The sequence below is a fragment of the Indicator indicator genome, chromosome 1 (genome assembly GCF_027791375.1).
Source record: "Indicator indicator isolate 239-I01 chromosome 1, UM_Iind_1.1, whole genome shotgun sequence".
Classification (NCBI taxonomy): Eukaryota; Metazoa; Chordata; class Aves; order Piciformes; family Indicatoridae; genus Indicator; species Indicator indicator.
This window is the reverse complement of record NC_072010.1, coordinates 92,945,517-92,971,945: the sequence shown is the minus strand read 5'-3', so window position 1 is coordinate 92,971,945 and position 26,429 is coordinate 92,945,517. Positions and strand designations below refer to the sequence as shown.

At 45.1% G+C, this 26,429-nt stretch overlaps 1 protein-coding gene across 1 annotated transcript in view; it reads right to left on the bottom strand.

The window, feature by feature from the left end:
- Positions 1-2,573, bottom strand: part of SIDT1 (SID1 transmembrane family member 1) — a 29,640-nt gene extending 27,067 nt beyond the window's left edge. The window contains exons 1-2 of the mRNA XM_054399803.1: positions 2,497-2,573; positions 2,311-2,356 (exon numbers count right to left, since the gene is read on the bottom strand). Of these exons, the coding sequence (XP_054255778.1) occupies positions 2,311-2,356; positions 2,497-2,558 (108 nt within the window). The 5' untranslated portion in view covers positions 2,559-2,573. The remainder of the gene's footprint in view (positions 1-2,310; positions 2,357-2,496) is intronic.
- Positions 2,574-26,429: the final 23,856 nt, after the last annotated feature.

Below are 26,429 nucleotides of genomic sequence, written 5' to 3'. Positions count from 1 at the left end.
TCAAAGATAGACTGTGAAAAGTATTAGGTCAAATGGTTGAATCTGTTAAGAGTGTCATAAATAAATGTGTGATATTAGCTATAGGATTTCGGTTTCTTGGTTTTGTTTTGCTTTGAAGACAAAGGGTAATGGGGTTTTCTCTTCACTTCATCTTTGCAAATAATTCAGCTATAGTTAAAAAAAAAAAAAAACACCTGGGAGACTAACATCTGCCAATACACCTGCTTTCCCTCTAAGAGTGAGGAGTGCTTCTATGCTTTGAGCAGGCCCACAGGGCAGTCTGTGGGGTTAGGAAATTACTTTCTCTGTCCCAGCAAGGGCTTTTTTTCAGATTTGGGCAAAAGATGCTCCAGGAAACATCATCATTTGCATATTTAATGTATTTTACCAGCCAGCTGCTGGAGAGGTATGATTTCCATGCTTGTTATCCTCTTAAAGCCCAGACCCCAAGCGCTCAGCTCACAGTCACTGCTGCTGGGCACCTCATTCCATCTCAGAAGGGACACAAGGCTGAGGACTGCCACCAGTCGCTTTCCTTTCTTCTTTCTTGTCACAAGGCAGCCATTGCAGCCACCCTGGAAGCTACCTAAGCTCCCGCTACAAAACTGTAACCTGAGACATTCCCAGCTAGGGAGCGCCCCTTAAGTCCTAAACCTCAGTGCTGGGCAAAGGCCAACCGTTTCCTATTTCCCTTCTCCCACCCCCTTTTCAGTAAGTAGGGCCCTCAACTAGAGGGCAGGGATAAGCCCCCTTTGCCCAAGTCTGCCTTCTCTACCAAAGCATGAATTCCAGCACCGCCCTCCAAGCAGGATGCCTTCACTGCTGAGGGAGAGCAGGCTCCAACTGCAAGTCCTTACTATCAGAAAACTCACCCAGCTGGTTTCTTCAGCAGAGCACACTTCCTCCCCACCAAGCAAGGACACTGGCAATCTCAGCTCCTTGATTTCACAGGTTCACTACCCCCAGAAATCTTCAGGTCCTTGAGGGAGCCACCCATGAGGACCCTTCTATAATTTTCTCTTTAGGCCACACTTATACCAGAATACAGAATTAACCCAAGGGACACTGAGGCCTACAGCTCTCTGCTACACAGTCTGTGAGTGGTGTCTACACATCCAGATAACACTCCTGACCTACACAAGCATATCTAATTTCTCCTTCTGCCCTCAGGCATGAGCTGGGTTCCAGACAACTCCTCCATCAGTTGTTACACTTGTCTATTTCCAGCCTCAGGGCTATCACAACATCCATCTAAATTTTGAATTGCCTTTTTTACCTCCTGCCCTTGCAGACTACTTAATATTGTGATTTACAAAACCCTCAGCATTATACCAATTAAGAAGCACTCGTCTTCTACTCCCTACATCTGGGTCTATATTTAAAAAAACAACAATCCCATTGATGAATTGTGACAAATACAGACCAAAGTTACAAAGCTAATTCTGGGCCAGAATTCCTAAACCCCTTACATTCAAATTACAAGATACTAAGTAACAAAGGTTTATAAAGAGCCTGTATCTGTAAACCATCTTAAGATATGTGACAGCAAAAAAGATCCGCTGGGATGACTGGTAATAGGAAACCTAAAATTAAGTGGTGTTACTAACAGTGATAGCAACAACAAAAACAGAGTACCAGACAGCCTGGCTAAATTACATACCTTCCCAGCATTACGAGCTCCTTTATCACTATAGTTACTGCCAACAGCATTTTCATTCAAGAGACGACTTGCAGTATCTGCAAGGCTGTAAACAGGGCTGCTCAGCTGGGTGTGCTATACTGTCTGCTCTTTTCTGAACTAATAACCACAATTATCAGGCATTTCACTTAACACCTTGCAACTTGACTTGCTGCCCTGAGCAAGGAGTAGCAGTCTGAGTTCTGCTGTATATTTTACAGTTGGTGTTCTTATTTTTTTCCTGGAGAAAGACTACATTTTAGTAAGTCATACTCAGGCAACTGAACCAGCACTGGCTGGAAGCAGACAGTGGTGCACACCATCTTACTTTCCATGAAGTGTAGCAGTCCAGCAGTCTCTGGACTTCCGTATTTATCTGAATTTTCCTGAAATGCAGACACCATTCATTTGCTGTGGTCAAGGTTTTTGGCTGAATTAAGTGCTTTGCAAGAGGACCCAAATGTGCCTGTAGAGGAGCTGAGGTACTGCTATCTCTTCACTTTAACCACAGAAAACTCAAGAGTAAGGAATTTACCCTGCATACCAAGAGAGAAAGGCCTAGTTATTACAAGGTTTTTGTCATATCTAGCAAAGGCTCACATCAACCATTTGGATGTGGCATTCCTCCTTACCTGGGGCTGGGAAGGGCTGGCAGTGAAGTTAAAGGCTTTGTTGGTCCTGGAAAAGAAATGCCAGAAAAAAAAAAAATATTTGTTTTCTTCCTCTGGGAAGGAAAAAGGAGGGAAGAGTAGACAGATAGACCAAATTCCTACATAGCAGACACACCAAGAAATGACATATGTATTCTCACAGCTTACTCAAGTTGGAAGTTCTCAAGCCTTGTGACTAGGAGCTCATAAGCAATATTAAATGGTGCCATGGAAGCGACGTCCACAAATATAATCTGGTCAGAGGGTCCTGTCTCAGGAGTTGGCTCAGAGGGACAAAGATTCCGACTCACTTCTTGGTAACTGTAGGTCCTCTGATAGCTATACCAGTCAGGGGAAGGAGGGAAAAATTGGATAGTTAGAAAATTGTTTGGTAGGTCTAAGAAAAACATTTTTTTCCCTGCTTGCATAACTTAAATGCTAAACTGAAGGCTCCAAACCATTTAGTCTTTTACTCAGAGCTCAAACTCCACCTGTTGCCTCTTGTGGTCTGCACAAGGGACTGGCCATCCCCATCATTTCACTTCCCTTAAGGCTTCCAGTGGTATCTGCAGATCAAGCATGTCTGCCATTTGCTGGAGGCAGAGAGAAGCAACGACAACCCAGAACAGGCACTGGTATAACCATCCCCTGCATCAACCAAGGCACTGCACTAGGCAAGACACTGCCCATCCCCATCATTTCAGTCACAGGATGAAACTTCACATCTCAGATGGTCTAAGGTGCCTGCAAAGCTTCAGTACTTGCAGCCTAACTAGATAAGGCTGCTGAAGATACAATGGAGTGGCACTTTCAGAAACAAAACACTCACAAAACAACCCCTCCAGAACAGACTCAACTTAGGTGTACCCAGGGTGAGAAACAGAGGAGAGCCCCTGTTCCTCAAATGCACTGTAACCCAGCAGTTAGGGTGCTCTTTCCAGAGTTTGTTCAAACCCTACTTGCATACACCATAAGCAACTGCAGAAGTGACAGCAATGCCATTTGGTAGATTCACAATCTTAGCAACTGCAATGGTTTAGAAAACCAAAACCAGCAGCTACCTGACTCCCACCCGTTCCACCACCATGCCTGCAGAAAAGAGCCAATACCCAAGAAGCAGCAACCAGAACAGAAAGCCTTCCATGTTACAATCTGAACTTCGAGTCCCATAATACTTTGCTCCCGTTAGCAGTTTCACTTTTTGAAGCTGGCATGACTGCAGCATGGTATGAATAACAGCAGCAGGTTCAGTTCAGTCCGTAAGTGACACAGGCAGATCCCCAGCAGACAAGCCGCCTGGTATTCTGTGCACATACCTGAGAAGCTGAGAGACAAGAGCATGCCACCAAGTAAGAGATTACCTACCAAATCCTGGTCTTCCTACACTCAGCTGACACTGAGCCAAGTGTTACACACCGGATCTGCCTGTGTCACCAAGACAGCGAATCTACCAAATGGCATTGCTGTCATTTCCACAGCTGCCGTTTGAACAAACCCTTGAAAGAGTACCCCAACTGCTGGGTTACAGTGCAGCTGGGGAATAAAGGCTCTCCTGTCCTCTGGCCTTTGTATCCAAGCCCTGCACTCCAAACAGGTAGCAAGATCTAGCACTTGAGAAAGGCTGACGGTGAATACAGTTGACAGACAAGAGTGTTACAAGGAAAAGACTCCAGTACTTACAGGCCTCGAAAAATTAGCGGGACCTGCCACGACAGCACTCCCTTCTGCTGGCGAACTACAAACAGGACGGGATATTGGAGGTTCTCAGAGCTGCTGTTCACATAAACACGCACTGCATCTACCTGTGCAAAGAGAAAGAAGAGTATGGATAGGCATTAGATGAAGGCAAAGAATGAGACAGCTCCAAATCTGGGTGGGAGAAGCCTGTTCCCCTTCCTCAGTCTGACCTAGATGCTGGCAATATCTGCAGGGAGATTAACAGTGTTTGTCACTGGACTGGTTATTTAGATCCAGAGGTCATTTACAGGTGTGCTTCCTTGTAGCTGCTCTAATCCAGAATCACAGCCCCAGGTGACTGTTAGACAAGACACACTGGACAAACACAGCAGTCGTTAAGAGGAAGAAAGTTCATCAGCTTCCACTTACCCAACTGGAAGCAACTTGAGTAAGTGAGGGATGAAAAAGCAGGTTAGCAGTTAGCACCTGGCTCTGCTATAAATTATATTGAGATAACCACAACCCATACATGCCCCACCTAAGAAAACACATTGCTGACTGCCCTCAACTGGACAAGGAAGGCTGCTTTGGTTTGTGAGCAACGGTTTTCATGCAGCCCACTGCACCAGAAACTGAAATTTTTCCTTACAGGATCTGGCCACCACACAGCTGCAGAGGTAAGACAGCTACAGTAGGGGTAGAATGCTCTCAAGTTTACTGTTTGCTCTAAGAAGCAAGAAAGCAATTTGTCTACATCAAATGGCACCATTTCCATTTGAAAGGAAGATGTCTTCAGCCTCCTCTCCAGAGCTGCAAGCATTGCTCAAGAAAACAAGAACGCGAATGTACAACCCATCAGAAGAGACTGTACATGTCAACTAGAGGCCCTTGCTTGATGAACAAATATAAGACAGATATGAGATATACATTTTAAGCCCACTCTCACTAGATCACTGAAAGACTTTTCGTAGAGATCTTGACTTTATACCCTCCAAGAAGAGTAAAGGTACAAGGGAGGTGCCACCACCTGAATAAAGCATAGAGAACCAGCAAGGTAACAGAAGGGCAGCTACCCGAGAGGGCAGCTTATGCTTACACTCAGGGCACCAGGTTCAGAGAAAGGGTCTGCAGTCACAAACCTAAAAGAAAATTTCCTGTTTATTCTTGTCCAACAATTCTTGGCTCACATGAAAGTTTAGTCTACTGGACCAAAACACCTTCCTGAAAGCCATAATCATTATCAATTTTGCTTCTACCATCACCATAATACTGAGGCTACAGCCACAATTCCTAAAAAAATAAAGTCTTCAACAACCACCGTTGTAAATAATTTAATTTAAAAACTCTTGAGATAGGAGGTAAAACACTGCAATCTGTTTTTATTGCCTTCTGGTTTCCAAACTTTTATAACACTCTTTTGCATGCCCTCCAGGTTTCCCTTCTGATCACAAAAATACAATGCAATTGTATTTTTACACATGCAATTTTGTTTCCAAGGAAATTTCATTGTAGGGTGCCAAAACCAAGTTACTAAAAACAGCATCATCACAAAGCAAGACTCACAGGTAACATCTGAAAGATATTGATACAGGAGGCCACCAACACCAGAAAGCACTGGAAGGTTACTCTCTGGTTTCCTCAGTTTCTGTGGCTGCCCTACTCTGCTCGGGGAGCCAAGCCAGCACACGATGGTATAACTGAGAAACAGAGGCACTGAGCTGAACAAGCTGCTGCTTGTTGTAGTGTTTGCTTTAGTCACTGTGACAAGGGACAGAGACCCAAATGAAGTGACACTGGAATTGAACATGAAAACAAATCTAAGCATCATGAAAGCACAATGGTAAAGCCAAAGTCCTGCAAACACATGGACCTGTTCTCACACTGTTTCATTTACCCACTGATGAATTGGTTCACACTGCTTCTGGCTGGGCACCACTCTGTCATGGCTCAGCACATTAGCACAATGCTATGGGGAGCTCATGTCAGGCCCACAGCAAACAGCAGTACTGTACATCTACTACTCATAATACAAGCTAGACATTGGGAAATGCTCTTCTGTGCTGACTTCACAGATACAGAACATAACACACTGCAGGGGTTAGCATATGTGGCAGACACAGGTTTGCTTTAAATTAGTATAGTTTGTTTGTATTCCTTGGAAGACTCTAGAAAGTTGTATCTCTACTTCTAAACTCTTGATCTAAGAAATATACTGGCTCTTTTAAGTATATGCTAATGATGAGCACTACTAAAAAAAAAGGTACTACTTTTACAGTTTGCCCAGGTTTTGGACACAGAAGTGAAAATTGCATACATGTGAGAGTGCCTCTTCTTCTCACCTATAGGTGGATACATTCAGCATACCTTTTTTGACATCTCAAGGCATTGCAGATTAGATGCTGTATGAGAGCAGCCAAGTGTCTGTTTAGGAAGGGGAAAAGAAAAGGGGGAGGGGGGGAGGGAAAAGAGACCTGCCTATGAATCCAAGGCTATTAACTAACAATAAGCAATGTCAAGATAAATTCACCATGTTTAGAACTTACTTAATTTTCAGAGACCCCTGCTCTTGTGGCAACTGCCACTCCAGGTGTCTACAGGGCCTGCTCAGGTAACCATAGACTCTGGAGAGTTTTAGCTTCCCTCATACAATTAATATACTTAACTACTGAAAGGTCTCTTGATTTTACAGTGACATGCTATATGCCCACAACAGTAATCACCTCCATTTTACAGATGCTGAGACTCAAGTGTGCAGAAGGAGGCAGAGGGGTGAAAGGAACATGTTGGGAGATTAACTGGGGACAAAGAGTGATTGAGACACTCAAAGCCTGAGATCTGCTTCCTGTACAGTTCATACTGCATGACCCCCAGAAACATCAGGTTAAGAGTGACAGTGTCATACAACTTGCAGCTCACAGCACACAGCTGTCACCTTTCTGCTGACATACTGAACAGCCAAGAGTAGTCTCATTTGCAAGTACTTGCGGTTTGACCACTCAGTTATAAAAAAAAAAAAGTGATTAACACTTTGACAGGGAGAAGCTTGAGAGAAGACAGAAGGTCACTTTTCCATGCTGTGATCCAGCAGTTTGTCCACTCATATGGTTCCCCTCTCTCCACAAAGCCAAGCTGACTACATACACCATCTACATTTCCTCAGCTTTTCTGATATTTCCACTGTCTTATAATATTATTAGTATTATCAGAGAATCACAGAATGGTAGGAGTTGGAAGGGACCTCTGAAGATCATATAGTCCTACTCCCCTGATAGAACAGGATCACCTAGAGTAGATCACACTGGAACTTTAAAGGGAGGTTTGGAATGCCTCTAGAGACAGAGGCTCCACAATTTCTCTCAGCAGCCTGGTCCAGTGCCACACTCAAAAGGAAGTTTTTTTCCTGATGTTTACACGGAACCTCACGTCCATTATCCCTTGTCCTGTCACTGGATACCACTGAGAAGAGTCTGGCTCCACCCTCCTGACACTTGCCCTTTAGATATTTAAACACAGGTTATACTAGTAAGAAATAGCATTACAACAAGGAGGGAAGAGAGATTCTCAAGGTTCAGTATTTTTTAACAATCTAAGCACTTAATCCCATTTCTTATCCACATGAAAACTGGTATGTGCTATGTTACTACCATAAATGATTTCTCTCTACCTTTCCTGTGTTTGGCATCCATCTTTTCCTCCTGTAACAGCTGGTTAGAGCTTTGCTCTCTTCCCATGGAAGCTCTCATTCATGTGTTTTATGCTCTTTTAGGTCTGATAGTATCTGGTACAGCATCCAGCTGCATCAAGGAAAGACCAGCTCTGGCCTAAGTATGGGCTCACAGGTGTGATCCCCATACACTTCTTCCATTTTTCTCATGTTTCTGCATTCTCCATAGGCAAAGCTGTTTCCCCAGGCCATATTCAAACAGGGTGCTTCAGCCAAAGGGACATCAAAGTGTCAGAAGCAACATTTACAGAGCAGCTCATTAAGATGTACTTTAAAATTTCACCTCAATATATTAACAATGCACTTGCAGTTAACATCTCTGCTCTTCCTATATTTGGACATAGCCCTGATCAATCAGGAACACCACAGCATCTAGCCCCATCAAAAATCTTTATAATAAAAGCCCAGGGGGGAAAAAAAAAAAAGAGTGATTAAGGATTTAGACAGATGGGAATTGATATTACAGTCCATCTAGTTATTTACTCTGCTGCTATCTCCACACAGTAGTGCAGGGCCTCTTGCAGCCAGATGCTATACTTCCAGTAGAAGGGCCAAATCCCAGACCCAGGATGCAGCTCCACTCTACCCCTCACACAGTTCAGGGATACAGCAGTAGCTCCCAGCATCACAAAGCTTTGGTTGATGTGCCTCTGTGTAACATAACAGATATGCCTCCAAAATATGACAATAAAACAAGAGTGATTTGCCTGTGGTCCAAACCCACTCAAAAAGCTCCTTACTAACAGTCGCTCCAGATTCTCCTCATTACTTGCAAATGAGGTTGGACATACCAGGGCAATAAAGTTCAGGAGAACCTAGATGCAATTATGAGGAAGCTTGGGAAAGCTGAGAAGGATTAACATTTAACTGCAAGCTGAGCTTCTCTCATCTGCTGTTAATCACTCTGATTTTTGTGCTACAGAGTGAAGGAACCCTAATTAGTATCTTGAAGAAAGACCTTTTGCTTGGCAGGGTCTAGCAGAAGCACCAGGGGTAACAAAGTAGCACCTATAAATTGGTGCTTGGGCTTTTTCAGTCCTTGTTCCAATTAACCTGCCTTAAACTTTTAATCCATGTTTTGCCTCTAGATTCTGCAATCCTCACATAGACAACATACACATCTTCATGCAACAGATTTAATTAATTCACTGCTGAGCCAGTGCTGATAGTACCATGCTTCCCTTTGGAAGTCCACATTTGGTGTTTGCCTCAAGGCAAGTATTTTTAGAAGAATGGGGGAAAAAAAAGGAGGAGGTGAAGTCAAAAAAGTGATTTATTTAGCTCATGCTGCCTCCACACCTTCACAAAGATTATTTCATTTTAAAAACAAGCAGTTCTGACACAAGAACCTCTCCCTGCCACAGAACCACTGCTCCTGTCACACACATCCCTGCCAACACAGAAGTAAGATCCTAATGATGTTGCACATAGACAGGAGGAACTCCAGCTAAAAATCACAGTATTTAAAATAACAGTTACACACACTAGAACAAAAAATTATTAGCTTCCTCTGCATCCATCCCTACTCAACTAGCATTGGCTGGATGAAGTTTTGCCTGGGTAGCAAGACGGTCAACCAAGCTGTTGCCAGTCCTGCAAACCTGAGGGCCTTCACTTGGCTGTTGACCATTTCCAGCACCACAGAAAACTAGTTGCACCTTTCTTGCCCTTCCTTGTACACACACATAAGGAGGCTGTCTATATTGCTATTGTAATAGGATGATAAATTAGTAGAGTCATGGAACAGTTTGGGTTGGAAGGGACCCTAAAGATTGTCTAGTTCCAACCCCCCCCCCATAGACAGGGACACCTCCCTCTAGACCAGGTTGCTCAAGGTCCCATCCAACTTGCTTTTTAACACTTTCAGGACTGGAGCCTCCATGACTTCTCGGGTAACCTGTTCCAGTGCCTCACCACACTCATGGTGGAGACTTTGTTCCTAATGTAAAATCTAAATGGAGCATCTTCCAGTTTGAAGCCAGTACCCCTCATCCTATTGCTGTGTTTTTCTTGAAAGTCCTTCTCCAGCTACCCAGGAGGTGCTCTTCAAATAAAGGAAGGCTGCTGCAAGAAGTCTTCTCTTCTCCAGGCTGAAGAATGCCAACTCTCTCAGCCTGTCTTCATAGGAGAAGAGTTCCAGCTCTCAGATCATCTTCCTGGCCTCCTCTGCTCTAACACTTCCATGTCCTTCTTGTGTTAGGGGCTCTAGAGCTTAACACAGTACTCTGGGTATGATCTTACAAGAGCAGCTAGAGGGGTAGAACCTCCTCCTCCCTTGACATGCTACCCACACTTCTTTCAATGCAGCCTAGGACATGGGTGGCTTCTGGGCTGCAAGCACACATTGCCAGCTCACATTGAGCTTCTCATCAAACAGGACTCCCAAGTCCTTCTCCTCAGGACTGTTCTCTATCCGTCTGTATCTATTTAATCTGCACCTTCTAAGCTGAGACCCTCACCTCCTGCAGATACCTGTGGTTCTGCTGGGGGTGAGACAGTTCAGGCTGGATCTTGGTAAACAGCATGCACTAAATGCTCCCATGCTCCCTTTGACAGTCAGGTCCTGCATCAACATTTGTTGGAAATAACCACACTGCTGCCCTTTGAACTTTGGGGTTGAGACAGAGTTAGCACTGTTTCAGAAAATTCTGCTCCTCATGTTCCTTCTCATGGTCAAGCCTCTGCCATGTGCATCTCTATTCAACAGCCAAGCTCAGGGCAGTTTTATTTCTCAGATGACTGACTGACCTTGAGCTTTTTTTCTGTATTTCAAGGTGCACAGAGCAGTCAGCTGAATAAAGACAGAGCTCTCAGCACTATACAAAAACATGTTAGTCCAGGAAAGACAAATATTTGTACTTCAGTTCTATCTCCACTCTGGAGATAAAGGGGGGGAGGAGGAGGAAGGGAAGGGAAGAAATTTAAAAGTGCATCTGAATTATTGCATTCTCTATATGGGAACAGGCAGAAGGAGCTGGTCCCAAATTCATACAGTTAACAGGACTGACATGGCTGCAAACACGAAGCAAAATTAGCCAGGCTCTTGTTGATGCAAAAGAACCCTTGGATTGATTATTAATTCTGCATTTCTCACAGGGATTACACATGGGTTTAAGACTGTGGGGATGTGAATTTAGGGGCAGGAAGGAGGTTGCAACAACAGTTTCTGCTTTAAGCAAAGGTTTCTGAGAAATCTTTACTATGGATTCCTTTGCACCACCTCATGCTAAGCAAGACCTTCAAATCACACCAAGGCTTCAGCGTGCTCTCCACCACACCTATACACAAACCACTCCTTGCAAGATCATTGGGCATTATTGGTCCATGTTGCAACAGCATTTGGTTATGGGCCTGACAAGGCAGCAAGCCAAGCCAGCAGGCAGGGAACACATCCGGCAAGCAAGCACACAGGTTGCCAGTTACAATGGAAGGTCTCAGTGCAGGATATGTCTACAAAAGCAACTGAACTGCTCCTGTCTACTGCTGCACAAGAAAGAGGTGTTTAATTTTTTATCTAACCCTCAATATTAAGCAAAGTAGCATAAACTAAGTGACAGACTCTGGGTATGTCAAGCACAGTCATAGTGATATTAACATAATTGTTTCAGGACTAGTATTTTTCACTTAAAAGTTCCACTGAGTATAAATATGCTGTGTGGATTTACAGTCTGCCATGGACATTCCCATGAGTTCAATTTGTTTCCAACAGTATCTGTGCAGCATAAAATGGAAGCAAGACAAATACAAAGCATGCCAATATTTATCTTTTCCCTTTCTGGAGATTTGTCCTCTAACCAACGTCACTAGGGAGTCTCTAGGGCAGCCACAAAGAAAAAAAATAGGTACCTGTTTCTGACCATTTTCAGATTCCAGGGAGGTACTAAACAAGTATGTCTTTTTTTGAACAGCTAGTTAAGGTACGAACTACTCTGTAATAAATAATGTCTTCCTAACCCACAGCAGCTGGAACTCCAAGCTAGGGCAACTCTTGAAACAAAAGGGTTTATAACCTTTCCAATTTTGCCACCACCCCAAGCTCACAACCCCAGGGATTACTGTCACAACACAAATATCTGGTTCTTTCTTAGCTGCCAACTTCTTCACCTCAGTGACACTTCAGATGTGGATTGAATTACATATCCTATGCCTCTCCCCACCCTTTTTTCCTCACCCCTTGTTCATATGTTTTAAACCACAGTGAAGTAGCTATTTCTATGCCCAGAAAAAAACATCAGGATAAAGAAAGTGAGGAAGGCTGTTTCTGAAATCCTCTGTGTTTCTCCAAGTACACACAACAGGAAACAAGGTTTGCTTACACAAACACACTAAACTATATTTTCAACCCGAGCAGATGGCACACCCTTGCAACAACTTTTACAGACTGCACTTTCATTCCCCAAATATCTCCTGAAAATAGCAGATGAGGTCTGTATAGGAAAAGCATACCTTCCTACCCAACAATTTCTGCACAAGTTATCTAAGGACATTTCAGCCTCCACTTACAACGCAAATGTTTGCACTATAAACTGCTGCACTGATGCTGGAAAGAGTTCAAACCAAGGGGGGAAATTTTGATGAAGTTACTCTTATTCAGAATCTTTTAAATTTTTTAATCTTGGGCAGAGATTTCAGAGGGAACAACGAAACCTAATTAGGACAGCCCAATGAGAAGAACAGTTTTAAGATTTAGAACAACATCCAAATTCAAATGAGATGCCAGGTGGAAAGGGACCTGGGGGTACTGGTTGACAGCCGCCTGAACATGAGCCAGCAGTGTGCCCAGGTGGCCAAGAGAGCCAATGGCATCCTGGCCTGCATCAGGCATAGTTTGGCCAGCAGGAGCAGGGAGGTCATTGATTGTACCCCTGTACACAGCACTGGTTAGGCCACACCTTGAGTACTGTGTCCAGTTCTGGGCCCCTCAGTTTAGGAAAGATGTTGAATTGCTGGAGCATGTCCAGAGAAGGGCAACGAGGCTGGTGAGAGGCCTTGAGCACAAGCCCTATGAGGAGAGGCTGAGGGAGCTGGGACTGTTTAGCCTGGAGAAGAGAAGGCTCAGGGGTGACCTCATTGCTGTCTACAACTACCTGAAGGGAGGTTGTAGCCAGGAGGGGGTTGGTCTCTTCTCCCAGGCAACCAGCACCAGAACAAGAGGACACAGTCTCAAGCTGTGCCAGGGGAGGTTTAGGCTGGAGGTGAGGAGAAAGTTCTTCACAGAGAGAGTGGTTGGCCATTAGAATGGGCTGCCCAGGGAGGTGGTGGAGTCACCATCCCTGGAGGTGTTCAAGAGGGGATTGGACATGGCACTTGGTGCCATGGTTTAGATAGGCATGAGGTGTAGGGTGACAGGTTGGACTCGATGATCCTTGAGGTCTCTTCCAACCTTCTTGATTCTTGAAATCTTGAAAAAGTTATATGGCTCATCAGCACTAGCTTATACATTAGAAATAAAAATCACAATTCTTGCCAGCACCAAAGTCACCATCACAAGATCTGTAGGTCCACCCTGCAAAAAAAAAAAAAAAAAAAAAACAAAAAACCAAACCCAGAGCAGAGGTGTCACACTTTCTTTCCCAAAGCTTGCAAATCGATAGCCTCCCTGAAGATGTACTTTCTTTGCCCCTCTAAGCTGGGAAACTCAAAGACAAAAAAACTAGAATGTCAAAAGAATAATTTAAGTCTGAAGGGATCTCAGATGGGCACATGATCCCATCCCCAATTCAAAGCAAAGCCACCTCCCATGCCATTCTTTCAATTAGGATATTGCTTTTTTGGTCAAAGTTTTCAAGACTGCTGCATACAAAAATGGTCAAGCTCATGTTTTCAGCAGATGCCCACACCATTTCTCTCATAGTTTACTTTTGGATTCTACTGTAAGCAAGACCTTTTCATGTAGCCGTGAGCAGAATGTGGAGTGGCCAAGGAGCAAAAGCATTCCAAATACTATGTGCTCTACACTGCCCACACTGTCACCTCATAGGGTTGCTTGTTTTCCTTAAAAATATAAATTATACATACAAATGTTACTGCAAAGGGATTCTGTTGAACCTTGCTTGGCTTTGGACATAGTATACAATAACTTGGTTTGATTTGACATTGTGCCTGCATTTTTGCTTCATCAGGAATTTACAGAAATGGTGTGCTGGGGCCCTTCCAGTGTCCTGTGGTGAACAGACTAGAACCAGCAACTTAAAAGCAACAGCATTCAGGCCCTGGAGATCCTGCAATAACAGGAGCTCTAATGACCTTAATAGCTCCTCTCATTCAAACATTTGTAGTCTTCCCACTTCATTTTTCACTGCATCTTTGTGGCCAAAATGGTGGGCTTCCACTCAGCATTAAGGAAAGACAGAACCTAACCTCTTCCCCCCATTATAGCTCAGGTTTGGCCATCTCCATGCCAGAGCCAGGTTTTATTGCATGCATGGTATGGCTGCAGGCTGAAACTTGGATCAGAGCCAAGGCTAACATTATGGAGAGCAAGGGAATATTTTAATGTAGTTTAGATCCAGCTTGAAGAGTTCTATATGTGAAGTCCAAAACCACCTCAGAAGCAAAAGGTGAAAAAATAGCTGCTGGAGTCGTTAGACATAGGTGCTACTGGTATGGGACCTACACTCACATGTGAAACAGCAAAGAGTAAAACAGATTTGACCACTTATTAAACCTGGTTGTCATGTGTAGCAGAACAAGGAGTTTCCCTGCAGCTAGGACAGATGGCTTTGGTCTGAGCAAGTGACTCATCCCACAATCCCAGAGGAACGTAGTGGTGAATTCCAGCTCTGGCTCCTTGCCTAGAGCAAAGCAGATGCAACTGCCATCCACACCTAGGAGACAAGGGACTCATTCACTAGAGATCAGAGGAACCCAAAGGTATCGCACTTTTGGGGCTGCTAAAAAGGGACTTGGTCTCTATTAGAGGGCAACAAAGTTTAAGCCATGCAATTGAAAGACTTCTGTTCTTGCTAGTGTTGATTCCCCTCTTTCCCTTAAGTCAGCTAACTTATTCTCATCTGCAGTCATGAAAGAAGGAAGGATAATGATGCAAGCAACCCACCATGGTGGTAGCCAGGCACTGAGGCATACTCATTCACTAAGGGCAATTTTTCACTCATTCACCCTCTGATAGACTCCACTTAGGAAACATTTCACTCCAGGTCTACACATCCTCACATGGCACAACTGCCAAGCAAAGAAGCCGCAGCTTAATCTACTGCCAATCACAACTTACAGGAAGGCTGGGCCATATGGAAACTGAGACTAGGGCTCTGTTCCTAGCCCTAGCAAGAGAGGAGGCGGAGGAAAATATCACTCACTTTTCCCCCTAAAATAGGTGCAGCCCACTGCTCAGCTTTTGGGTTCCTTGTAACCAACACACACTGCATGAACATCCATGAGCTGTGTATGGATTGCAGCAGCTCTGCCTGCAAATGGGAAGTTGGAAACTTGTTCCGTGAGATTCTATATACAGTTATCTCCCAAATCATGCATTCAGCTGACCTGAGCTCTGATTTGGAAGAACTTCTATTGCCTCCAACAGTCATCTTCCTCATGATGCTCTCCTACACCACAAGAAAACACCCACATGCATGATATTACTGCCATTTGTTCTCAACAAATTAACCATTAACTGCCAGAGTTTAGAGGTTTTGCACAAGTTGTTTACTTTGAGTTTCCTCAGTACTCCCACAAACTTTTATTTTCTTTTTTTGGCAACCCTTGTGTTATTGCAATCATGGAACTAAGCAGGTTCTCTCACTTGTCACATAAAGCCTTCTCCAGTTAATAGTAAATCCAGCAGGAATATTTTACAACTCTTGCTCAACCTTCTGGGGAAGAACATGCTGCACAGGCAGCTACAGCAAGTCAGTTCTCCTTCCTCACTTCCCATGTTGAATACGTGGAATTTGAAATGCTCACAAACATGTTCAATTTTGCTTCCCCATACTGGATGCCTCTGGTTTAAACAATCCTAAAATAAGATAATCTTGTTTGCCCAACTAAATATTCATCAGACTTCTATGATGCACATCTGCCTTTGCTGTTAGAGCATGCATGCATAGTGACAAGTGCAACCAGCTGGTTTTATTATTGAGGGGTTTTTTTTTAATTGTTTGGTGTTTGTTTTTTTCACACTTACAGTTAACCATTACACAAGCAGCTGTGTGGAAGGGAAAATTTCAATGTGCAGCTTAGCAGGAGAAAAAGGGAACTAGAAAAGGTGTAAGACTAAGACTACCTCCTAAATAAATGAAGGCCTTCCACTCTAAAACAGGAGTTTGACAAATCTCTTTGTTCACAGCCCAACTCTAGAGAAGCATAGCAGCAGAGGTGGCTGTGCTTTCCTCAGCCATCAAGGACAAAAAAAAAAATCTGACTCTTGCCTCAAGACACAAGATGAAGTATTTCTACACAGCACATTAGGATTTTTTTTTTCCATTCCACACAGAGAAGAGACCTAGCAATGTATAAAGTTTCTGCTAGGTGATTTGCTCAGTAAGTACCCTTATTTTCATTTTACACACCCAGGAGCTGCACAGAAGGGAAATTACTTGCCTGTCTCAAAGCAGCTCTGCTCAGAGCCCAAGTTGTACTTTCTTCATCTTGTTTATACATCTGTTCCTCAATCTCACAGGACTCACTTTTCCCCTTCCTTTGTGCATGCATACCTGTATCCCATGAAGTAAGGAAGATCATAAGAAAGCTGGGGAGGGACTTTTTAGGCTATCAGGTAGTGATAGGACTAGGGGGAATGGAATGAAGCTGGAAGTGGGGAGATTCAGGCTGGATGTGAGGAAGAAGTTCTTCACCATGAGAGTGGTGAGAGCCTGGAATGGGTTGTCCAGGGAGGTGGTTGGGGCCCCACCCCTGGAGGTGTTTAAGGCCAGGCTGGATGAGGTTCTGGCCAGCCTGATGTAGTGTGAGGTGTCCCTGCCCATGGCAGGGGGGTTGGAACTAGATGATCCTTGTGGTCCGTTCCAACCCTGACTGATTCTATGATATGGATGAAGAACATCCTCTGAGAGCAAGCAAGGGGTAAGTCTTCTCAGTGGTGTCCATTGACAGGACAAGGGCCAAAGGACAAACTGGAACACAAGAGGTTCCATGCAAACACCAGGAAAAACTTCTTCCCTTTGAGGGTGGCAGAGCACTGGAACAGGCTGCCCAGAGAGGTTGTGGAGTGTCTGTCTCTGGAAGCATGGCAAACTGGCCTGGAGGTGTTCCTGTGCCACTTACTCTAGGTGATCCTGCTCTAGCAAGGGAATAGCACTAGATGATCTTCAGAGGTCCCTTCCAACCTCTACTATTCTGTGATTCTAAAGGACCAAACGAGACTAACAGTCTTGTTCCCCTCTTTCTCTCACCACCATTCAAACATTTACTCTACACAGCTGCATTTTCATGGCACATGAGCAACCAGAACATTACAAAAGTCTGATGGGTCACAAGGCAGCCCTCACACCTCATCCTTAGCTCCAAATTGTCCTTTGCATTGTAGGCCTGCCCTCATGAGAGGGAGCAGCAGAGGAGGGAAAACAGCAAGCTTAGGGCATGAGGAAAACAAATCCCTGTTCCAGAGCCAGACCACTCCAAACCTGGCTTTGCTTCATAGGGAAAACAATTAAACTTACTTACTGCAGCCCTTCCACATGCAAAATGCTCTCTTTATTCAATTAAATTTCCTGTAATTAAGGTTAATGGTCCATGTGGCATCTGCCTCAAGGTATCAGAGTCTTTTCACTGACCTGCCATCAGCACAGAGACAAGAGGAGGCTGAAAAGACCAGGAATAGCAGAGAGCTCACACATGGCAGGCAACTGGTAAAAGCTGGCTGATGATCCACTTGCTAGGAGTTCAAGGCTGAAGACTGCAGTGAAAGGCAGAGACTAGTACACTGAGTTTTTGCAGCATTTGCATTCCTTTAGAGGATCTAAAAACTACTCAGAAGACAGTATGCCCTTAAACATGTTCACAACACTTGCACAAGTAAAACCTGTCTGCAAGAGCATGATGCCAGATTAAAGTCAAAATTCTACTACCAAGCTTCTAAACTTTGAGCAAACCTCAACAGGAAGATGCAGGATCACCAGAAGAGATCAATCTCTGCCTATAACCAGGCTGGCAAGAGAAGCCTCAGCCATGCTTGCCTCAGTTCAGGGCTGCAGCTGGGGGCGGGGGGGGGGGACTGTGAACACCCACAGCAAATTATCCCAATTAGGTCAGGCACCTCCTTGCAGGCTTTTGCTAGTTCAACTCAGGAACAGCATCTGTAGGGCTTCGCCCCAAAGAATCATGGAAAGGTTTGAAGAGACCACCTAGTCCAAACACCCTACCATGGGCAGGGGCATCTCATTAGATGAGAGTGAGCTCAAAGCCCTTTCCATCTTGACTTTGAACACTTCCAATTACAGGTCATCCACAACTTCTCAGCAACTTGCTCCAGCATCTCACCACTCACATGATAAAAAAAATTTCTCTCTTACATCCAACTCACATTTACCCTCTTTTAGTTTAAAACTGTTGCACCTTGCCCTTTTTTCTATAGTCCATTGTAAAGAACCTCTTTATCTTTCTTAAAAGTACTCTTTACATATTGAAAGGCCACTGTAAGGTCTCCCTGGAGCCTTCTCTTCCATAGGATGTTCTCTGTCCTCAAAAAGCCTTCACCAGAAAGGCAGTCCATCTCTACACAAGTGTTTTTTCTCTTCCAAGTTAGTTTTCATAGCAGGAGCAACTCGCATGGCCTTCTTTAAGCACATTTACAGCAGTGCTTGAAGAGTTCTGTATTAAAAAAACATTAAGCCTCAAGCCTGAAGTTTCCCTTCTTAGATATGCTCATGACAAGCTTTGTATCTCTGCAGAGACTCCATGTTCCAGCATACAAGACCATGGAGATTATGGCCATAAAATGTCCATTTAAATGCTGGGGTAGCCTGAACTGGGTGGTTCTCCAGAGCCACAAGAACAGCCCAGCATCTGAAAGTAGCCATTGAGAAGAAGACACAGTTAGATACTGAAAAAGACCACCAAGGAGCTGTGTACTCTCTCCTGTCTACTCCCACTTCATTATTACCTTAGTTCTTCAGGAGATAAAACATCTTTGTGGAAGGTCTGAAAGGCAAAACACGTATCTTCAAAGAGTGCATTACATTGAAGGAACTAAATTCATTTTAACTGAAGTAAACACACCTGCTGTCTCTGCTCACAACCCCCAGACAACAGCTGGTCTGCCAACAGGCCCTCACCACAATAGCCAATGTTACACCTGAAGACGCCTAACTTACATCACAACCAGCTTCTACCAGGAGGCTTACGGCCAAAGAGTGCTTTTGACCTCCTAGGTTCAGTGGTGGCACCCAACAGTTAATGAATGCTGGGCTCAGTTGCATCACAGCCTCAACACACAACTCCTGCCCCATAAATACTAGGTGCTTTTTATTACATACTAACACACACAATAGAACAGTCCATTTAAAGATCTGGATATTTTGGAATTTCAGAATAAGGCAAGGGCTGATAAACATCATCTCCTCCTGCTTTCCTCCTCATCTTTTAGCATGCTTTCTACTGATTTCCTCCATAGTGAAGCATTAGAACAATAATATAGAAAAAGCAATGTTTTCCATTTTCTCTCGCCCTGTGCAACTGAGAACCAGGAGGGAAGATTCATTTGCCTGGTTCACCATCTTTTGGTACATCAGTACATCTTACTCAGCAAATAACACCCAATCCAAACAACGGGGGCAGTTTCCAAGGTACCACCTCGTTACTGGCGATAAACACGACATTGAAAGAGGAGGGAAGTGGGGGGGTAACCCACAATAGCTAGGCACACAGAAATGGCAGGTTTTCTTTCTCCATCGAGCAGCTATGGCTTTAGCAGTGCTGTCCCACAGCCTCCTCACCTCCCAAAGATGATCCTGATCCTAGAGAAGTACTCAAGTGTGAAAAATTATATTTGAAAAGGCTTATAAGTGCACATGCCACCACCACGACCCCCCTTTCTTTATTTTTCTTAGGTAGTACTACTCTCCTGATAATCCCCTTCTAGCCTTTAACCCCATTTTGCTGCTGGAAGCGCTGGATACCGAGCCCTCGTCCCAGGCGAGGGGGTGCACCAAACCGCCCGTCCACCCCGTCACCTCTAGGATGCCGCCACCACCTCCTCTTACCCCCTCCCCCCCAACTCCGGGATGCCCAGGTCGTGCTGCGGAAGCCCATGGGGAGGGAGAAGGGATAGGAGCGGAGCCTGCAGGTGCAGCGGACAGGAGAATGAGAGCAGGACGGTGGTGGTGGAGGAAGAGCCCGGCCCCCTCCCGCACAGCCGTGAGCCGCAGCGGCCGCGGCACCAGCAGTTCTCCTTCACCACCACCCCCCCCAAACCACACCGATAGAGAGGAGGGAGGGACGCGGTGAATTTCCCCGCTCCAGGGGACGCTCCTACCTGCCCAGGCTTTCTGCTGTAGGCGAAGGCGTAGACCCGCTCCGCGCTGATGTTCACGGCTCCCCGATAAACGCGGCCGAAGGCGCCGGGCGCTGGGCTGCCCGCGGGGCCGGCCCCCGCCGCTGTTGCTGCCGCCCAGAGCAGCGCGCTGAGCAGAGCCCCGGGGGCCGCGGTTACCGCCACCCTGGCCATGGGCTCGTCCCTGCGGGGCAGCTCTCGGCCCGCCCGGTGCAGCTCCCGGAGCGTTTGTCCCCGACAGGGCGGGCGCTGAGGCGATTTATTTGCAATTTAAATAATTCGCTCGGCGACACGCACAGGAGGCGGGGAGGCAGCCCCGGACACCCCCGCCCCTCTCCCTGCGGACTCCGAGCAACTTTCCCCCAGGGAAGGAGCCTCCGTCGGCCGGCCAGCGGGAAGGGGAGGGGATGGAGAAGGAAGGCAAAGGGGAGGCAGGCTGAGCGGCCCCGGGGAGGAGAGTCCCCTCCCTGTGTCCGGTCTCAAACAGGGAGCTGGGTTTGGGTGACGGTTTTATGGAACTTTTGCCCTTGGGATGTAATCTGTGGGACGTGTCAGGGACATCGGACGGCATCAGCAGGGCTCAGACACCCCTGGCTCAACGAGTCAGGGCCGTCCTCGTCCCGCGCTCTGCCGGCCTGCTGGAGCGAGGGCACACAGCATCACGGGCCCGTGGGGGTTGGAAGGGACCTCCGGAGATCATCTCGTCCAGCCCTCACCTCCCCTGTGGGCAGGAGCTGCAAGATTGGGGGCTGTTCAGCCTGTAGGAAAGAAGGCTCTGGGGGAACCTTACAGCGCCTTTCCAGTACGTGAAGGGCGTCTGCAAGAAAGCCAGGAAGGGACTTTTTACAAAGACTTCTAGTGACAGGACGAGAGAGAATGGATTTAAGTTTGAGGAGGGTAGGTTTAAGTTCGATACTAGGAAGAAATTATTTACAGCGGAGAGTGGTGAGACACTGGAACAGGTTGTCCAGAAAGGTTGTAGATGCCCCCATCCTGGAGGTGTTAAGGCCAGGTTGAATGATGCCTTGAGAAACCTTGTCTAGTGGAAGGTGTCCCTGCCTGTGGCAGGGGGTTTGGAACTAGATGATCTTTAAGGTCCCTTCCAACCCAACCCATTCCATGAATCTATGAGCCTGACAGCTAAAGCAAGATCACCTAGAGTAAATCACACAGGAACACGTCCAGGCAAGGTTTGGACTGTAGAGACTCCACAGCCTTTCTGGGCAGCTTGGTCCAGTACTTTGCCACCCTCAAAGTGAATAACTTTTTTGCTTATGTTTATGTGGAGCCTCCTGGGTTCCAGTTTGTGTCCATTACCTCTGTGTCACTAGACACCACTGAGTAGAGTCTGGCTCCATCCTCCTAACACTTACCCTTTAGATATTTATAAGCATTAATGAGATTCCCCCCTGAGTCTCCTCCAGGCTAAGCAGCCCCAGCTCTCTCAGCCTTTCCTTGTAAGGCAGATATTCCAGTCCCCTCATCATCTGCAATGTATCTTGCAAACAACCATCCCCAACCTTGATTTTTGGCTGCTCATAACATTGGGATAAATGCCTGTGAAAGCCTGCAGCAAAATGTCATTTCATTAATTCAAGCATGGCCTCCTGCATCTTCTATTCTTTGAGTTGTTCATGAAACTACTTCAAACACTCTTAGCCTTTTATTGCAAGACAAGAGTGGTATTATTGGGCTGTGAAAGGGCCAGGCAGGAATCTTCCTTTCATGGCTTAATCCTCCCATGTTCTTCTGTTGAAAACACATCTGGAAAATGTGCCAGATCCCATGCAGAGAGATGCACTTTTATGTCAGAGAAGATAGAGTGTTACTAGAAAGTAACTGGAAAGGTTTTTCAGACTGAAGATGAACTTGTAGGAGCTGCAGTTTGAAAAAGCCAGCCTGCAGTCTCCAACTGTGGTGACCCTGGCCACAAAAGCTTTCCAAGTTGTGGGTTCTGTTTTCAAAATCAAGAGATTTCCTGGAGTCAGTTGTGGTCTTTGGAGGAAAAGTTGCAAAGATCAGCAAAATGAGCTAGCATGCATTATACTGTCATCTTGGTCTTTGGGTCTTTGTGTGATCTCTATCAAAAGAAAAAAACAAAAACACAACAAAAAATAACCAACAACACAGCACAAAACCCACTAAAAAAGTTGTCAGTGATTTCTGCGTTCCATCTTGAAGCAGGCTCCTGTTCAATTCACCCTGCCTTTTTTCAGAGTCCCAAGAACTGGCATTAAGGGGGAAAAAAACCTCATTTGAGATTTGCTGGAAGATGGACACTTCAACATGAAAAGCTTGCCTTTCAGCCTGGAATATTGTGCTGTGCAGTCCAGGAGACCTGTGTAATGTCACCTCTGGGCTCTTGTGACTTTGACTTGCTTTGTACTGGGACACAGTGTGACCTGTCCTGGGAAAGTTCAAGCAGTGGCTGGGAGTCTTGTGGCTTCCTCGCTCCACCCTGTAGAGCCCACAGCTCCTGAATCCTACAGCTCTTTGCTCACCTGCTGCCCTCTACAGACCCACAGGTCCCTCTAGCAGGACCAGTAGAGGGAGGAGACTGGGGAACGCGTCTTCCAGAGGCACATGGTTGGAGGTACGACAAAGCAAAAGTATGTCAGGGCCATGCTAGGTTTGTCAGAGCAAATTGACAGATGGCCAAAGGTCAACATTCTTCAAAACAAGGTAGCTCTGGCAGCTGCAAATAATTTTCATTATTTGGTGCCACATGTATTTCAAATCTGGAGATAGGCGTGGTGTCAGTGCATTGCCCTTCCCTAATCACGTTTTCATGACAAAGAAGTGCCTCTTCATATAGTCCATGTTTTCCCATGCAGAGTTAAAAATTTCTTAAAGTGCTTGCCCTGAGTGGATGTACATTTTGGTATCTTATCAAAGACTACAAGTTTTCCCCTCATTTTGAATTTGGGAATTCAAGTTTTCTTTTCAAAGTTTTGTGTTGAATTCTATCTCACTGATTTGAGGCTCTTTCTGTTAATCCTTTCTTCAAATCATAGAATAGAATAGAATAGAATAGAATAGAATAGAATAGAATAGAATAGAATAGAATAGAATAGAATCAAGAAGGTTGGAAGAGATCTCAAGGATCATCGAATCCAACCTGTCACCCTATACCTCATGCCTATCTAAACCATGGCACCAAGTGCCACGTCCAATCCCCTCTTGAACACCTCAGAATCTTTTTGGTTGGGAAAGACCTCTAAGTAATCATCAAGTCCAACCATTATCTAACTCAAACAAAGCTGGTGCTAAACCATGTCCCTCAGCACCACATCTCTGCCACTTTTAAGCACCTCCAGAGATGGGGATTCAACTACCTCCCTGGGAAGCTTGTTCCAGTGTTTGAGAACCCTTTCAGTGAAGAATTTTCTTTTCATAACCAATCTAAGCCTCCCCTGGTGCAACTTGAGGACATTTTCTATTATCCTATTACTTGTTACTAAGGAGCAGAGACTGATACTTATCTTGCTACAATCCCTTCTCCTCCAAAGTGTTGTAGTGCCCAGTGTTACTTGCAGAAATTTTAAGTCAAAGGTCAATTCTACCACTCAAGTCACTGATTAAACTAATGAGTCCTAGCAGACAGATGAGATCTCTTAATCTGATATACAGATTCATAGATTCACAGATTGCATTGCGTTGGAAGGGACCCTCAAAGGTCATCTTGTCCAAGCCTGCACAGTCAGCAGGGACACCTTCAACTAGATCAGGCTGCTTAGCGCCACATCGAGTCTGATCTTGAATGTCTCTTTTCCTTTCTTAACTGGACCTTGTTCTTGAATGGCAGCATGTATTTTGGAAGAAAGAACTAGTCCCTGTAGGAGACAAGATGCTGATCCAGATAGACCATGGGTCTGGGTCAGTGGAAGTAGTCTGATATTCTTGTTTGTGCCACAGCACTCTGGCATCAGGGGATGGTGAGGACCAGGTGCCCCCTCTGGGACAGAGATCCAAGTAACACAATAGAGCCAGCAGAGATCCAAATAACATAATAGAGCCAGCAGAGCAGGGACCTTACTGGCCAGGGTCCCATCCCACATGATTTGAGCAAGGTGAGCAGGGCAGACCTGGAGATGGCAGCTTGTGTCAACAGGCAGCCCAGATCACTTGACAAGCCCATGACAATGGGATAAGTCTGAAGTCAATCTGGGAACATAAGTTGGTGAGTTGGCTCTGGTGCTGGCAAGCAGAGATGAACACAACCCCATGATCAGCAGGCAACTCCATAGCATTGGGCGGATCTGAGGCTTTGATGGATGGTTGGTCAGCAGGTCCAGGTCGACAGGATACAGGAATGGCTACCACACAACTGTAGCTCAGGCAGAGCCAAGCACTAGAGCCTCAGCTGAAATGCAGCTCCCATGGGTAGGTCTCCCCACAGCCCTGACTTCAAAGTCCCTAGAGGGAAGGACGACAACCCTCAGCTGTGCTCTCAAGTCTGACAGCAAGCCCAGGCTGCCAGACCTCCAGAAAGGGAGATTAGGGCCCTTGCCTCTGTGAGAGGCACATATTTCCTAACATAGCCCATTTTTCCAGTATAAGCAAGCCCAGGGTTGTGTCTCAGAGGAAGGAGGAAATGTGCTGAACCAGAGGCTCACAAAGAGTGTGGTGGGGTTTTTTGTTTGTTGCTTGGTTGGTTATGTTAGGGTTTTTTTTGTTTTGGATTTTTTGCTATAGCACGAAAGTAGAAAATCTCATTGTTATTGGGGGAAAAAATCCCACACAGTAAAGAAATCTCATTTCTCCTGGTAACCAGGGCTGCAAAAACATCCAGGAGAGAAGAAAGATCTTAATTACAAAGGAATTCCCCAAATCATACTAGCTTGGGAGGATAAAGACTATGCATGTGTTACAGAACAAATTGTTTGAAAACCTGATGGTTTTAAATCACTGCTGTTTGAGCATTTAGTCTCCATCTTATGTAAGCTCCACTGTGAGTTAATAGATGCTGTAGATGCTCAGCTCGATTCTGCAGAGATAACGCAGTATTTTCAGACTCTGCTGTAAACACAGTGTGAAGAACAAGAAGAACCAAAAGGCAGACAGATTTTGAAGACATCTGATAGAACCAGCTCCCTGTTTTCTTGCAGGTGGGTTAAGTGTCTGAAGATAGGCTGCTTGAATTGAGAAGAGTCTCTGAATTGTGTTAGGTATTTATACAAGAAAGCTGGGGAGGGCCTTTTTAGGATGTTGGGTAGTGATAGGACTAGGGAGAATGAAGCAAAAATAGAAATGGGTAGTTTCAGATTGGATGTTAGGAACAAGTTCTTCACCATGAGGGTGGTGAAACTGGAATAGGTTGCTAGGGAGGTGGTAGAAGCCCTATCCCTAGAGGTTTTTAAGGCCAAGCTGGACGGGACTCTGAGCAACCTGATGTAGTGTGAGGTGTCCCTGCCCATGGCAGAGGGGTTGGAACTGAATGATCCTTGAGGTCCCTTCCAACCCTGACAATTCTATGATTTAACAGTTATATTTGATTGTAATTAATAATAGCAGAGAGGTTCAAGAGGCTTCAGAGTGGATGATGTATTGATCTAACTGTGCTTTTCTCTCTTTATTCTTCAGTAGACCTTGTTCTCCAAGACAATTTAAAGCCATGTTACAAGAGAATTCCAGATGTGCCCTTAATTTATGCTTTTGGGTTCCAAATGTTCAGATAAACAGAGAATAATGAATCCAGTGCATTGCCTTCCACATGTGAGTGAGAACAAGGATTTGTTTTGACACAGGCTGAACTCTGATGTTGAGTTTCAAGTTGCATGCGGTATCTATGTTTAGTGCCCAGATGGAAACTGAAGTTCAGGTGCGACTTCTAGTATTGAAAAAAAAAAAAGACTTAGCCAGGCTTGCAGCACTTCAGCAAAGGCAGCTGCTGATAGTACTTTCCTGTCATGTTTTTTCTCTCTTTGTAAATTCATTGTTTTCTTTGTGTATCACACAAAACCAAATTCTGTTACAGTCTGCACCTTCACCAAAATATTCTTACAACGATGCTGGTAAAGCCATAATTAGACTGATGGGGATCTTAAGCACCAGGAAAGCTTGGTGAAAGGGAATTTTTCTCTTTAAGTAAGGAAGGACTTTTGACTGAGAGGCTGATAAACTCTTTGTCTTCAGTTTCCAGCTCCTACAGATTGAATATTAAGCTCACTTTGTACTACAGGATGTTAACTATCAGCCTTCAGGGTAATTTACATCTTGTCACCAGGTATGTGACAG